Genomic DNA, 17,003 nt, shown 5'->3' on the forward strand with positions numbered 1-17,003 from the left:
GTGCTCGGAGACGCCCAGTGTGCTAGGAATGCTTGTGAAGGAAAATACTTCTCACATACAGTAAAAATGAATTGTTAACATTTTGGTGTTTTTCCTTATTCACACGCTTGATCCCATGAAAGAAAGAACAGCTCTTTGACTGGAACTTAACCACAATATACCATGTGCTTTAAATGGGCATCATACCACAGCCAGCACTGCTCGCTGTTCACTAGGGTTGTGCCTTTCATCAAAGTACTGAGTAGAGAAATATCATCGGTTAGGTTCTCTCATCTCATATTATTTCTGAGGAACATAGTAAAACATTACTTTTTCTTCTTAAGACTCTGTTCCCTAACAATGTATGTGCTGTGTGGTTAGGTGTGACAGGGGAGCTGCCTTCTACTGTTACTGCCTTTGACTCAACTACTAGGAAGACACTATATAATATGCTAGAAACATGGAAGAAGATAGATCTGCTATTGCCTTATTACATATTAGATAAACAAATACCATGGCTCCATGTGAAAATCACATTGTGTTGGAAATAGATTAACTGTAATCACCACGTACCATATCTATTAAATGATACTATTTCCTGCCTTCATCGTATCTATGATATTTTGCTGGAGATAGTAACACCACCATGTGTAGCTATTTCCTTTCTCAAATCAATTCCAAATATCTCCCATGGTTCAAAAATCTGGAGAACCTGTTTTGTTTTCAAGAAACACAACTTCAGCTGTGCATTCAAAACATCTGTAATGTAGATTAGAAAAGAAGCAGTTTAGCTTAGCTACTCAATTCAGCATCCAGGAAAGATATCCAAGTCTTAAAAACTAGATACCTTTACTTCAAGATGTTTCTCCCAAGACGCATGCCAAGAGAGATGCCTGCTCAAGTGTGAAATGTCCGAGTCCTTCACTTTGAGGTAACAATCATTTCACTTATTTCTCTAAAATTAAAACCATGTTCCAAGAAAAAAGGAAAAAAATCCCACAAGATGAAATGGAGACTCATTAATATATCCAGGAAGTTCCTGCATATAGAGCGACATTATATTTTGTAATAGGGATTTTTTTTTGTCTTTTATATTTATGCAATGCTCTCTTACATTTTTAGATGGAGCAAGGTGTGCCTGGTTGCCTGTTCTCCTTTCTCCTCCTCAGAATGGGGTGAGATTCATGGGGGTGGGGTGAGGGGTGGTGAGTGAAGCTTCAGCTGCTTTCAGTAGGAAACAAAATCAAAGTGACAGCAGTCCTAAAAGCAAAAGCAGCCCCTCTCACATGTGAATTACTTCCCCCCTCAAACCTAGGTACAGGGTTTGCCACATGAGGGAAGAGGAAAAAAAATAACCAACCTATGGAATATGCTATACACCTCTCCACAGGAGTTGTGCTCTCAGCGTGAGAAGACAGCTTTCCTTAGCAAGTATGAAGGCCCTTCTGCAGCTTCTGTTATTATTATGCAGCTGCTTTTATATATATATATGTGTGTGTATATATATATGCTTATATTTATCATCATCTTCCAATCATCCTATGTGGCATGAGTCTTTGCAATATAGTGTCTTCATTTTTTTCAAAAGTTGGTTTAACTGTGACTGAGCAAGTGCATGGGTTGCAAAATCTTGAGTTCTTGCACCACTGAAGGCTGAAAAAAACCCCATAGTATTAAGCAATGAATATGTTTGCAAGGAAGAGAATTGCTTCTTTCAAATTTAAGTGCCTCTAATTCACACTGTGACTTGAAAACAGAAAAATTATGGTAAGTCTATCTCAATATGTAACACATTTTATTTACCGTGGCAACAAACATTAGAAGGACTTCCTTTTTTAGGCTTTGTTTAATCTCCTTTCACCAACTTATAGTCCAACAGCTTTTTAAACTAAAATTTGACAATGCAAGAAATTATTCAGAGCTGATGATTCAACGTACAGCACGCTGCACTTTCAGGTTTTCTTATTAAATCTTTTAATCCATTTGTAGACATAATGTGCAAAAAAAGAAACAAACAAAACCCCCCAAAATACATACACATTTTTATCAAAAGCATTGTTAAGTGCTAAAAATATGCAGACAAAATGAAATACGTGTCTTTTTCTTCATTGATTTATGCCCATATGCTGACCCTTGTAGGTTTAGGGTATTTCTCTACAAGTGCACAGTTCCATTGGCTTGAGTGACAGCTCCTATAAACGATTTCGTCTTCTTGAGTAGCACCAAAGCAGTTATCATGGTGCCAGCTCAACGCCCTCCTTTCTCCCACTTCAAGTTTGGATACTGGGTTGTTGGAGAAGTCCTCAGGCAAGCATAATACTGATATCATCAGGACATCCCTGAATATCAAAATTATCTTCTAGTTTAGAAGATCAGTGTTCTTCACTCTTCCATGTATCACAGACAGGTACTTCAGCAGAAGAGACTTCCAATTTCTGAAAGAGTTTTAGTTTCTATTTATGTAAAAAAGCCTATCTGGCTAAGAAGCATTTCCCACTAGGATATGAAAGCTAAATTGATTTTGCTATTTTGTTATATCAATATAAATAGTAAGAAATGTTTGTTGTGTTGTTTTGGTCTTTTTTTCACATATAAAATAAGTGTGCAAAAGATCAGAAGGGAAAAGTTTCTTTGCAGTTGGCACAGGAAAATGTCTACATGCATCTCCTGAGGAAAACTCCCAAATACAAAATAGCTGAAATGTTTAAATATACTTATTTTAAAAAGGTACAAATAGGATCAGGGTTTAAAAAAAGTCACCAACGTATTAAAAAAATGTCCTGCATTAATTCAAAGGATAGCAATAGATCACAGTGTATCAGGAAACCACCTGGAACTATAGTCGGAAAACCTCCAGAAGCACGAGCTATAATCACTCACCAGACCTTACATGAATACAAGTTTCACTGACAATGCTCAGTAGTTTCCAGGGCTGCAAACTTCCTATTCATTCCTCATATTCCAAACCTATTGTGGGTAGATTCCCTTACACAAAAGGAGAGATTACTTTTAAGCTTGAAAAGAGCACTGAAATGACATTTGTTTTCTTTCTTCTTCAGCTGTACTGAAGAAATATGTCTATTTTCTTCCCAGGTGGTGATTTCCTAATAATGGGAGAAAAATACTAATTTTTTACACCAGTAAGATTGCACATTAGTAAATTTAATCCTTCATGTTATTTAAACAAATATATTAAAAAATCCATATTAAATCGATGTTTATAAAAAAATAAAAGTCTATTGAAAGGATTATCCTCTTCCACTAAACTGTGTGTGTGTATATGGCATCACAGGAGTCTCTAAAATGCTTTCTTGACTCGCTCCAACTGTTGTCTTATGGGTGCTTCTGCAGAAGGCCACTGCATGCACCTCTTCTGGCTGAAGTGTTAATTGGCAGAAAAACATGTTAGAAGCAAAAAAGTGTGGCAGTTTTGAAACTGAGAGTATAGACAGTGGCCCAGTTTAAAAGTCAGTGAGATGCCTCAGTGTTGCAGTGCTTCTAGCCACCTTGACAAAGCTGTGGGTACTCGAAATAGAGAAAAGCAATCACCTGCACACAAATGGAGCAAAATGTACATATTGTCATTTAAGATGCTGTTACTTCAGTTAAGATTCATGACAGGTGGAAATAAAGTTGAAATAGAAACTACTTCTATGTCCTGCTCCTACCAACAGGCTCAGTGATTTGTCAAATGATCTGATTAGGTATTTGCATCACGCAGGCTCCAAACTAGTTAAATCCACAGCCTCCTGTTTTCGTGGTGTATTGTGTCACCTCAGGCAGCAAGGCTGCATTGCCTGCAGGCTCACTTTGACAAATAAGAAAAAATTACTTCTCAAAATGTCTTATCTTCCCTAGGCTGAGGTATCAGCTCATCATTCATTTCTCTTCTTGCTTATCTGAAACAGGTATCACTGCAGAGATCTTGCACCTTTAGTTACAGCAACAGAGTACATTTCAATTAATAAAAAAAACCAGCTTAAAAATAATTTATCAACATATCTAAGAGCTTTCAAATCAACAGTCTTCACCACATTTAGGAAAAAGACATTGAACAAAAACTGCAAAATAGTCCCCCTCCATTCCTAGGAGTTGTCATTAGAGAAAAGTCCCTGGAAAGAATGCCCGATTTTTAAGACATTTGAGTTGGTCTTTGATAGCTTCAGTGGGATAGTCACCTTCTGCAACAGGATAAGCAGCAGCAGAGTATTGTTCTGAGGGGGTGTTTTCTTCTGTATTCCAAAGCTTTTTTCATTTGCTCTTTAGCTTCTCCGACATAGTCCTCAACATTTTGCATATTTATCTCAATGACATCGAAGGTGTCTGCCTGCTCCTCCACTAGCAAGGCCACCTGCAGGAAGAGCTCATGAACTTCCTTAATGCGACCTTCTAAATTCACCAGCTCTTTATGACGTGTCTCTATCTCATTCAAGGCTGAGCGAGCCCCCTTAACATCTGACAACAGATTCTCAGAGAAGACATCCCACCTGCCTTGCTCAATCATCTCCTCAATCTGATTGCCAGAAACATCTTTGCCCATGATCTCCAGCTGCCGCTGAATTCGAATCTTGCAGTTCTCCCGCTGGTTCATCTCTGCTGCGTTATAGTCAAACATAGCTTCCTGAAATGCATGCATGAGGTCTACGTAGTGGTTCTTTGCTACCCTGGCAATGACAGACATAGCCCCATATTTTGTTACTGCGTCTTCGCTGAAATCTCTCATTATCTGGAGTTTCCTGTGGATGCTTTCTCCACGGGCCTTGATGTCTCTGGCAATACAATTAGTATCTCGTTTGATACTACTAAGACGGCGCATGGAAGTAAGGAAGCGGTTGTTCTGCTTTCTGAGCCGCTTGACATCCTCTTTTAGGTGGTCATTTTCTGTCCGCAGGCTCTCTATGTCTTTATGAAGAATTTCCAAAGTGTAATCAGTTTCATAAAGGAGAACATCGTGGGGTGAATTGTCATCATCCTCACTAACAGAAATCTGTTGGTTGTATAATCTGGCATATTCACGCAGCTCATTTAGCCGGTCTTTCATCCTGCCTGGAAAAGAAAGGAACAGGAAGAAAGAAATATACAGTAAATAAAATATTCATTTACAAGGGCTGAAATTTCATAATGAATAACTACATCATAGTTATAACTACATCATAGATAACATACCTACATCAAATATAACCCAAAATATCGGATTTTAAAATTGTCCCCAGTATTTTAGATGGTGACGGATCTCAGATCAAAACTCTGATACTAGAACGCTGTTCTAGAAACTAAAAAAGTGCAGAAGAGAAGACCACAAATCCTGAAGACAAATCCAAAAGTATAACAAGACAACACTCTGCAAAAATGCCAGTCTTTCACTTTGAGGAAAAAAAAAAACCCCTGAACTCGAGCAAATGATAGAATCAGGTATCAATATGTGTAGACATGTTAATAACTGAATGCTTCCCACAGCTGCACATTAGAGAAATCTCCTCAAGAACCTGACCCCTCATTACATCAACTGTCGCAAATGTCACAGGTCCTCTGTCATCCTAAGTCTGGGTTTCTTGGGAGAAGAGTAGGAAGCATCTCATAAACAGAAATGGCATTTAACAGTACAGCTGGGAAAGAATAGTTTTGAGAAACGGTATGGAAAATATCAAGGTAGAATTAAGAAAAAGAGAGGAAAGACAAATTTAGGGTCTCTGGATGCTATCATTGGCCACAGTGTACCAGGCATCAAACAAAACAACACAGCAACAGCAGCATTTTGTAAGTAAAACCATCCATCCAACCCTTCTTTTTTTGTATGATGGAAACGTCCCATTGAAGAAATAAAGTAACACCATTGTTACAGATCAGGATCTGTTTTCTATGGGTTTGCCTTAGATGCACTTAACTACAAATTTCATTTAAACGCCACAGAATGAGTAATCTGTACAGACCAGTTACGTGGCAACAAAACCTAAGTCTCCTTTACGTACGATGTTTACTTGAAACTCTAGACCTAAAGTCTTTGCAGAAAGTGAAATCTGAAAGCTTCAGCAAGAACTCTGAAACAAGTGTTACGGCAAGCAGGAAGCTGAAAATTTCTCATCACAAAAGCTGTACATTCCATGACCTCATTTAAATTGATAAGAATGTGAATCAAGTCAAGAAACAGCACCACGCAGGGCATTTACAGATCTCTGTATCTAGAGGATTCATTTTTGTTTCTTCAAGAAGTACCTTCACACCATGTACACACTATCCACTGTGAACGAGACATCCCGTCATAGCATGATCAGTTATTGCCAGTTTAAGAAAGCTGTGTCTGCACATACCCAATATAATAGACCTAGATCTAATGCGAATTAAAACTGGAAGTTTATAATTCATTTCATGGGACTGTTAAATGAATTAAAGATGTTATGGAGGAAACAGGAAAGATTCCATCACAGACACAGCCCTCTTGGGCTCACATAGTTCATTGTGAGTATATAATAGTCTTGAGAAGTGTCCTGATAAGGATCACATTTACATTGAAGCAAAAACGTGAATTTCAACTTAACCCCTTTCTTTTACAAGCAATATAAATCAAGAAAGTCCATTAATATCCTGAGAGAAAAGTTTTCATTCAGGAATCCACACATGTAAAATAATTATTTGAATTTAAAACATAAGCCACATATAGTCAACTCAATCATATAGAGGAAGCTTTAAGAAATGAAGGGCTTTCCACCTCCTCCCTCAGCAATAATAAAATCAAGGCTTTTACCTCATGCCACAACATCAAGGTGAAAAATCCTCATCTAAAATGAAAAAAAAACCCAAACACGTGGTGCAGCTTAAAAGTCAGGTTTACTGTATGGTCAAGTTTGCCTAGAGGCACCCTTCCTGTCTGGAAAAAGAAGACTGTTTTCCACACAGCATGGTGGAAAGGGAACAAACAAAGCATCTAGCAATCTCAGGACTATTTAGATCTCTTCCAATCACTGTTTCTGAGATGCTTTTCACCTGAAATGTAGATGTGGCTCTGAAAACCAGTCACATTGCTCGTCTGACTGCATTCGTGACTCTTACTGGCTTCCCTAGAATTGATGATCCTCCCACTTCTAGTTTGATCCTTGAACTTCCACATGCTGTGTTCAGCAGTTTATTCCTTTTGTGTTTAGCATCCACATTTGGAAACAGCAAACAATGTTTTTTATTCCTTTAAAATGACAATCCACAGCAGCAAGGTGCCATTCGTGTAAACTTAATCATGTGTGTTCAGGACTGTGTTGTCTTAGTGCTTACCATTACCTGAACTTGCAAAAAACTAAATTTCATCAGCCTTCCACAGAGAGCAGATTGACAACTGGCTCAATAATAACTACAATTTTGGGGTTTGTGTCTGACAAAGAAAACTAACAGAATACCACACTGAGTAAGAGCTCCAGCATAATAAACTCATAATTTTGTAGGAATAGGTCTACCTTTCCTTCTCCCTACCTTATCAAAAGCGTAGCTTGCATTTTGTCCTTCTCACCCACAACTATTTTACAGTGTTAGGTAAAAGAAAAATAAGAAGAAATGGAGAATCGAACACACAGTAATTCACAAAACAAAAATACTAATGCTGTAATATATGTTCATGTGCATACTAATTCTGCAGGAGCTCTGTAAAGATATCCCTGATTTTTTTACTACAACATGATATATTAAAGTCAAGCATTAAAAGAAGTCAGGAGCTGTCAAGTGTGGCCTCAGATTGCATCACAGTGTCGCCTACACGCAGGAAGATTATGCAATTGAACGCTGGCTTATGTCCTATCACTTCCACCAAGTCTCTGCCTATGGTGTGTATTTGTTGAATAGAAGTTGCAGAATGTAAAATGTAATATCCTCCATTCCATCCAGAATCTCATTTACTGTATTACTACTGTTCATTTCCTTAGGAATTTATCCTGTGAAATCCCTGCAAAGCTCCATGAACTCCTAACAGTCTTTTGGGGGAGGGCAGATCTAATAGCCCCATCCACCAACACAGGTTTTAGCCCAGAGTGATAAAGGAAAATGCTATCAGTCTTGATGAGTTATGATGCCCACTTGAGACACCTGAAGCACAGTTCTTTGTACCTGGTATGTTCAGAAGTCTCCTCTTTGGTCACTGCTGCAAGCCTCCAACACTTTGCTGAGTAAGACTGCGAAGTAACAAGCTGGACATCAGTGAGCGAACTTATGGATTGAGGCTGCTTGTGAGAAGCTTGTTTCCAATGATATGTACAGCATCATTCACTGTCTCTGTGATCCAGCAGATCCAGTAGAAACCAATTCTAAATGTGAACAGAGGGATCAAGTTACAGTTGCACTTAACAATTTTCAACCTGGGGTTTCCCAGTTTCCGAGTGCTTAGTTCTAAATTCCTACCTTCTTGGAAGCTACATACCAAATCTTACATTCAAGGTGGTCAACATTAGGATCTTTTAACTCTCCATTGAGGATCTGTAGCCATCAGGATAATGGCTCCATAGCTAAAGCGATCACACTTTTGTCCTAACAAACCCCTTCACGCCTGACTCCAGAGTCCTGCCAAATTAGGAACTTTTTGATGATTTCTTTCATTCTCCCCGAGTCTTATTTTTTATTTTGTTTGTGAAGTGCATCACCTCACCTGCTTCCATCTTCATCTCCACATTTCTGAGATGCTCTTCCTTATATACATACAATGCTTGGACAGGATGGAGGACAGGAACAGAATGACCTTCTGCATTTAGCATCATATTAGGCCACAAACACCACAAATTACAGAGGGCAGGTATTCAGCTTTATGCCAGACCCTGCTAAATTATGCTGTAGGTTACCATTTGGAATATTTGACCCAAGAGCACCTTTTGCTCAAGGATCACAGTAAATGTATTTGAGTCATTTGCAAACTCTTGCTCTGGGAAACTCACAATTTGGCAAATTTAGGAGTTTTACATAAGGAAAACAGCAGCCTCAAACGCAACACTGCCACAGAGGTATTTCCCCATTTAAAATTCCCATTTCAAGCAAAGAGGAACCAAGAGAGGACAATAACTTCCAAGCATTCTTTTAACAGTGACCTTCATTATCAGGTGCTGTCCTTGCTCAGAAAAGTTCACATCTACTTACATGCTGACAGCATTCTGCGCTACTAGGTGTTGGGCACAGCTTCAGCACTCATTCCTTAAAATGAGTGGCAGTCTCTCCCGCAAAATAAGTCCCCGTGCAGCAGTAGAAGTTTGGCTCCCTGGCTAGAAAGCAGCTCTGCAGAAAAGGACGTAGATTTGCTGATGGACATCCAGTTGGACATGAGTCAACAATGCACCCTTGTGGCAAAGGAGGCCAGCAGCACCCTGGGCCGGAGTAGCAAAAGTGATGGAGGGAAGTGATCCCTTCCCTAGGACTCTTGGAAGTCCACATTTGGAGTGTTATTTTGGTGCTGGGGCTTCCCAGCGCAAGAGGCACGGACACACTGGGGTGATTCCAGGAGAAGCCACCAAGATAGCCAGAGGTGCTGGAGCACCTGATGTATGAGGAGAGACTGAGATTGCTGGGGGTGTTCAGCCTGGAAAACAGGAAGCTCAAGGGAGATCTTGCTGTCACCTACTGCATAATGCAAAGGTAGACCCTTCATGGAGATGTACAACAGCACAAGAGGCAACAGACCCAAGCGGAAACATGGGAAAAGCCATCCAGATGCGAGGGGCACTGGGGAATAAACAAACACACGCACAAAAAAACCCTTTCAGGAACAGTAGAAAAGGTGCTCAGAGAAGTTTTGGAATCTGCATCCTTGAAGATACTCAAAACTCAACTGGACATGGCCCTCAGCAACCTGAACTACCTGTGTGTATTTTGCGTGGGACTGGATTAAACTACCTCCAATGGTCCAGTCTGAATTGTTCTAGTACTTAGCCTTAGGTCAAAAGTTTGCTAATTTGAACGTGAGTGCTAAATATATTCAACTACTTGCACATTTTTTTTAAGCTGCATCTAACAGATTAGAATATTAAGACACCAGCTACTCTGTACTCTGGAGCCTCAAAAGTATAAATACCTCCATTCTAAAAGTGTTTATTTTAATGGATTAGCTGTCAGTTCGATTTTCTTTTAAAATAATGTTTTATTCAAACCGGAACATGTACTTCCATGTTTGTATTTTTGAGCTAGATAAATCCATCCCTGTAAAAATTAAGTTCTTTCTTCAGTCCATCACGGTGTGTACACAGAAACACAGACTCACACAGGAAATACAGGCCAGGTAATTAACGACTGCAGAGGTTACAATTTTGAAGCCAGAGATCCACCAACACAGAGTCAGGTGAGGACATGCTCAATATTCATCTCTTCATGTTAGCATGCTGCTTCATGGTATTAATCACCACAATGACTACCTTTCCCATGATGCATGAGAAAGACACAAGCTGCCCTCTTGCAATGAGACAATAGCCCCACTCAACTGTGCATGATATGGGATTTCAAACAGGAAAAGAAATATACTCTGAAAATCAAAATTGTGCATACACATAAACCCCCTTTCTGTTTGTTACTTGTATACATACAAATACAAGCCCTGAATAGCAAATTTCCATCACTTTGCTAATGTTCTGCAGCCTGTTATCTATGTTGAAATAACTTAAGGATGGAAAGGTATTTCTATAGAAACAAACATACCACGCACCTGTATTTATTTCAGCTTTAAAATTTGTATGTCCACGTCAGTGAGTCTAGGGACAAATGGTGAAATAAAGCAGTAGCACATCATCCATATTTCATTGCCAGAAGCTGGGAAGGAACCCAGTGTACATTTTTCTTTGTACATCATTCATAAAAGGCAGCTACTAGTTACTACCAGCTTGTGGATAACCAAAAGCCTAGTCAGTAATCTTTTCAGCCTTGAGTAGGACTTTACAAGATGAAGCTTTTACTTCATTTGAAGCGTCCTATTTGCAGAACAACAGACAATTCAAAACATGCCAGTTTTAAAAATAATTTCTATCAACAATTCCTCCCCTCAGAAGGTTAAAAGTCCTTTTGTGCTCCACTACGAACCCACGTGGCTCATCCTGTCTCTGAATGACATGTGTTCTTGGTCGCATGACACACAGTAGATGTGACCCAAGAAACAAGTGGTGAACAATTATGAAATAACTTGCTCCTATGAAGAATTACTTCATAGCCAAGTGTGTGTCAACACATTCCAGTAACTTCCCCTACTGCTTGTAGAGGATGCAGCACTGATTAAGTCTACACAAATGGACTGGTTGAGTTGAACACTCTCCATTACAAAGGCAAATAGTGTGTTGCTGTTGCACAAAAGTGTAAGGCATGTATAGGTAGAAGAAAGGTCAAATGCAGCTAAAGCCTTTCAATTAAGAGTTAGAGTCTCAGATTTAATCATAATTTTCTAGTACCTTTCTGGTTTGGAAATAACTGTCTTAGACCAGATTTAATGATTTTGCCTGATATCTGTTGTCCAACAATAGATTTGACAATATTAATTAACTTGGAAAACAGAATATTGTTTATGATAACTTCTTCCTCTTTCCAAAAGAGCTTGCCTCATACCAGAGTGCAAGTTATCTTTTCTGACTAAATTCCCTGTGTCTCCAATCATGTCTATCACTGATAGAACAGCAGGCTTGAATTTCTCACATCACTCCTCTTTTTTCTTGCTTCTCATCTATAAGAGCTCGAGGAAATACAAAAAATCATAATGATTAGGACAGTTCACTTTCTGGAGCTCTTTTAATATCACATATGTATATTAACTGCAATATTAACAACTATGACAGAGATCAGCATTTCAAAATCTTTGTGTGGCCTCACTGAAAGGAAGTTATCTTCTCTGGAGTTTCTTGGATTGGGCAATGTTTAAAAACAGACAGAACGTATTCAGGATTTAAAATACAGCAGTTCATACAGAACACCAGTTATAAAGCTAAAGAAATCCAGCAAGAAGTCACAAATGTATCTGAAGACTATTAGACACAACCTACTTCATATTGCAGTCAAAGCAGAACATCTCCTTTATAAATTGTAACCCTAGTGAGGAGTCTATGGAGTTGCATGTCTCAGGGCAGATTTTTTTTTTTTTTTCCAAAAGCTTGCATGAAATGTCAACTTCTCCATTTGTACCAGAACAAGTTCTTTATTACAAGCCAATATATTCAGAGAAGTAGGGATGACTCCATTCTTTGCAGGCTATTTCCACAGTTGTCACAATCTCCAAGTGTCCAGTGGTTCCTTTCCTATCATAAAGGCTAGGAAAGGTCTGAGGAGGGTGGGGAGAATTAACATTCACATAGCTTGTTGCCTCTAATTCAAAGTAATAGGTCAACAATTACTTGAATACCAATAGCTTTGGAGGCTCTTCTTTGACTTATTCCAGTTTCAATCTCTTCAATATAAAGTAACTCGTAATTTTTGTACAACAGCATATTATAAGTTCAAGGATCTAGGGTGCATCTCATACTTCCCAGAGGTGTTCAATAAGGTTAACTATCTTGTGGTTGTCCGTAGACCGGTTTTCAGGTTTCCCAGACAACAGTATCAAAACTAAGAGAAGCTGCTGGCATGCATTAAATGCACAGATAACATGCATTGCATTTTTTACATACTTATGGTGAGACGGACAAAAACCCCTTAAGTTTTAACTTCTTACTTCACAGTAGCACACACTAAGTAAACATCATTCTTGCATTGGAGAGGACAGTTTGTTGTATATATGTTGACGGATAGTATTTACTGGGTTGCCTAAATTTTCACTGGAGAGCTGTGAATCACCATTGACAAATTTTCAGTCCTGGACAGATAATAAAATGGATTCTCAGTATCTCCTCTTGACATTTTCCTCGCACATTACACTAACCAGCAATTTTAACCAGATTTCATTTCGTTTGGCCTGGGTAGAGACAAGGGGAGTGTGAACTGTACCTCCACAGGTGTGACAAATAGTTAAGACAGAACCATACCACTAACATAAACAGTGAGACAGCCATCCATGCATTTCTTGGCAATTGCTACAGCTCAGCAATGCTATGAGTCACTGCGCAAGGAAATCAGACAGCACACTCACAGGTGGTGCTGTCACTACAGTGCGGTGAGCATATATATTAATTACATCTAATTAATCAGCTCAGCTTCCCTGAAACACATTGTCTCAGCAAAATAGCTATATACATACCGCATTTATATAACTACTATTGCTACTACACAGTGCTATTTATAAGTGATTAAGACATTATGTTAGCATCTGAGTAGAAATACGAGGTCACATGTGATCAGTAGTCAGAAGCAACTTAAATTAGCACAACAGCATTATTTTTTAAAATACATTTTTTAAAATACATATATCTGAAGCTCGTAACACAGTGTTACCATCCAAGATCAAGTACTCTTTAGTTTGAAAAAATCCCGTTATGGTTAAAGGTGGTTTACTGGTATTTGTTCACGTGGGTCAGTACACATGACGCTCAGCTCTGGATCCTACTCCAAAACCTACATAACTGTAACCAGCCCAAAATAGATTCAGTCAGGAAATAACCCCCCACAGCTACACGTGCACTCCCACAGCCCTAGTCCCAGGATATGTCAGGTGCTAGCAGGCTTTATGGCAATTACACCACTTAGCAGCCCGTGGGGGTTCAGAGGCCCACTCAAAGTACCAGTGGAGTTGAGACAAGATACAGATGTAATCAGGGACACGCTGGCTGGTGGTACCTAGAGAATCTCTTACTGACTGGGCATATCCAAAGCTCAAGCAGGGTTTATTCTTACTTTTAAAAATAAGCAATTTGTCACAGCAGGAAAAGCTGGAGTGTTCAGAACCTTGTTGGTTCTGTGAATGTAAGTTTGCGGATAATAATGTTGACAATTAATGGGTTAACTGTCAGAGTAGCTAAAGCAAAAGCTGCACACATGATAAGCATTCCGAAGTCAAGATACACAATATGATTCCCTCTTGATAAACTACAGTAACATGGGCTAGATGAGAAGCACGAAACACTTTGTGATAGGATAGATGAGATATCAAGACTCTCAACACAATCAGCAAAAGCTATCAAAACAGATGTAAAAATGGAACTGTGTTGCTCCTCTCAGACAGAACCCCCCGTCTCCCCAAGAAGGAGTTCCCAGGAGCCAGCCCTAGGCAGGAGCAGTGCTGTCTCTCCCTGGGAATGATGCCTCTCACCAGAGATAGCTCAAAGGGGGGGGCATGTCTTGTGGGGCTTCCCAAAAAGCAAGCATAACCAGAAATGGGTTCTCTGCAAAACTTCATAAAAGTGGCAACTCCACATTTGGTGCCGAGATGAGTTTATTGGATCAAATTAATGTTGCCCTAGTCATTTCTGCACTGTGCTTTGTCATCCGTGCACTACAGGGATGACCAAAAAGTCCAAGAAAAGCGTTGGACCAGATAAAAGATAACGGGAAGTGTATCTGGTGTAGCACCCTTCATTCCTGACACAGCAGTTGCCTTGTCATTGTCAGAACTGGTTTTGAATTTGGCAACATTATGATTGGTTTCTGTCACACTCGGAGGTTATTCGTATTTTCCATTAGCAACTTGGAGAGTGGAACCATACAAGAGCCTGTATAGTCTCCAGGTGACACTGAACTGGAAGGAAGTGGAAGCAAGTGTTTGGTGGTGGAGGGGAGAAGAAATGATGAGATTTTAAGATGGTCTTGGCAAATGAAAGAAGTACTAACAAAAATAAAAGGAAATTCAATAGAGACAAGCCTGGTATTTCACGCTTAGAAGAAATTATTCATACAGATAGAAAGTAGGGAGCAACTAGTTTATTAGCCAGAAAGCATTGGTGGGGTTAAAGCAGAATGCAGGCTAAAAAACAAGTCCAAAATATAATGCCATTGTAAAGAACCCTATGTCTTACATGAGAGATGGCATGAGAAGGACTGTTTTTACTCTGCTTGCCATAGGTAAGGCCTCAGCTGGAACAGTACATCCTGCACCAGTCATCACACTAGTAAAGCTGGAGCATACTGGGCATTGTCTCCAAATGGTCTAGAAAATATTGCCCTGAAGGAAGAGGAGTCAAAGGAATTACGTTCCTTTCATGCAGAACACCAGGGAGAGAGAAACAGCACCCCAATGTATAAAAGAAGTTCATACAGAGAGAAATAATCAGTTTGTTCTCTGTGTTGACACTGGAAACACAAAGTAATCCATTTCTTTCACATATAAGATCTATGTTGAACTAGCTGTGACTAGCTGAAAATTGGACCATTTCTCTACTGAGGGACCCTCTTCCTGAAAGGACGGAGAGAGGCTACAGAAACCTCTTTTAGGTCTGGTTTAAGCCTCCCCATGGCCCTACATTTCCATGATTTATTCAGTGCCCTCGCTGCCAGTCTCACCGTGTGTCCAGCTCAGTGTATGTGCTCACACAGGCCAGCACGGGCCCACTGCCCATGCTGGAGAGCAATTTGTGTGACAGTCTCCATCCAGCAGATCCTCTTCCCTCTCTATTATGTTTGGACTAGCTGTGACTAGCCTTTCTCCTTTTGTAGCAGATCTTGGCTACTGTTATATTGGCAGTTGTCAGACATGGAGCCCAATGCCACAGCACCCTAAATCTCCAAGACAGTGATAAAATAATACACAGTTGTGTTCCGTGGCATCATGTTTATCTGCAGTGTCCAGAAGATACTGTTATCACATTATCCTCATTTTAATATTGCAAGAGATCTTAGTCTCTGTAGGAAGATCTCTTATGACAACAGAGGTTATCATAAAGTTTTAGTCTCAGCCCGAACACCAGGCACATTTCCCACATGACTTCACATGCAATTTCAGTTTCAGAGCAGCAGTTGTAAACGGGACTCAGTGAAAAAAAAATAAAGCGAGAACAAGGTCACCAGAGGTGCTGGGCATCTAAACCATGCTTTCTACAGGATGACCTTCATCTGTTTAGACCCACAGTCTGTTTTGAATTAAAAAAAAAAGAGCTTACACATCTTATAGCCTCACCACTTCCACATACAAGTATTTAAGTAGTGTCGGCAAGAAAGCAGCATCCTTCAACTTGTGTTCTCATCTTAAGAAGTAATATATTTCCATTCTGATCCCTGACAGCTTAAAAAACAGTTCATGAAATACCAACCAAAAGAAGAGGAACCAGAAGCATGAATGTCCATTTTAGGCAGGCCATTATTCCCCTAGTCATTTCCTTCCCCGCTATCACCCGGCTGCACGCGGTTATCTCAGACCAACGCGAGCGAGCGCTAATTCGACTTGGCAGGACAGGAAACGAGCATCAATCAATAGGAAGCAATCAAAGAACGAGAACTTCTGTGCCCCCTCGCAGAGCCGAGACGATGCCCGAGGGAGGAGTAGCAGCAGTTATATTCGGCATACAAACCGAATTTGGCATATAAACCGAATTTCCTACGAAACCTGCTGCGGAGCTTGGTGAATGAAAGGTACCACTCGCTCAGCCAGACGAACCAGGCAGCCAGAGAGCCGGACACCCGCGGGGACGGGACACCCGGAGTCACTCTGGAAAGCACCGCTGGTTCTCCCGCATCCTGACACAAATCCAGCCCCTTCGGAGCGACCGGAGCTCCCCGAAGGCACCCACCGACCGAGAAGCCCGGTCCCCAGCCCCGTCTCCCGGCTTCACCCTGCTCCTCTCGACTCCGATACGGAGCGGGGCTCCCTCCCTGCCCGGCCCCCGCCCCCCCCCGATGCCGCCGGGCACTCACCGCCGGCCAGGGCAGCGCGTCCCGTCCCCAACGCCGCTGCAGCCACCGCGCCGGCCGGGAGAGACCCGGTCCCCGCGCCGCGCCCCGCCCCGCCGAACCCGCCCATTGGCTGAGAGACGGGAGATTTGCATATGGAGCTCCGCCCACTAGCGTTGTCGCCCTGACTATTGGCTGAAAGTGAGTTCATTTGCATGCGAAGCCCCGCCCCGCCGCTCGCCGCACCTCTCTATTGGCTGAGAGGGGGCAGCGCTTCTCCAGGGAGGTTGTTCTGCCCCTGTACTCGGCACTGGAGAGACCGCTCCTCGAATCCTGCGTTCAATTCT

At 40.8% G+C, this 17,003-nt stretch overlaps 1 protein-coding gene across 2 annotated transcripts; it reads right to left on the reverse strand.

Annotated features, from left to right (window-relative positions):
- Positions 1-1,777: 1,777 nt before the first annotated feature.
- STX11 (syntaxin 11) lies at positions 1,778-16,751 on the reverse strand. Of its 2 annotated transcripts, XM_069852179.1 has the most exons (3): positions 16,681-16,751; positions 8,065-8,261; positions 1,778-5,025 (listed from the first exon to the last, which is right to left on the reverse strand). In XM_069852179.1, the coding sequence occupies exon 3, from the start codon at positions 5,018-5,020 to the stop codon at positions 4,154-4,156; it is 867 nt and encodes a 288-aa protein (XP_069708280.1). In that variant the 5' UTR covers positions 5,021-5,025; positions 8,065-8,261; positions 16,681-16,751; the 3' UTR covers positions 1,778-4,153. The 2 variants fall into 2 exon arrangements, with proteins under 2 accessions (XP_069708280.1, XP_069708281.1); XM_069852180.1 differs by lacking the exon at positions 8,065-8,261 and having other exon boundaries at positions 16,681-16,702.
- Between the last annotated feature and the right edge of the window lie 252 nt (positions 16,752-17,003).

Source organism: Phaenicophaeus curvirostris, chromosome 2, assembly GCF_032191515.1.
Source record: "Phaenicophaeus curvirostris isolate KB17595 chromosome 2, BPBGC_Pcur_1.0, whole genome shotgun sequence".
Taxonomy (NCBI): Eukaryota; Metazoa; Chordata; class Aves; order Cuculiformes; family Cuculidae; genus Phaenicophaeus; species Phaenicophaeus curvirostris.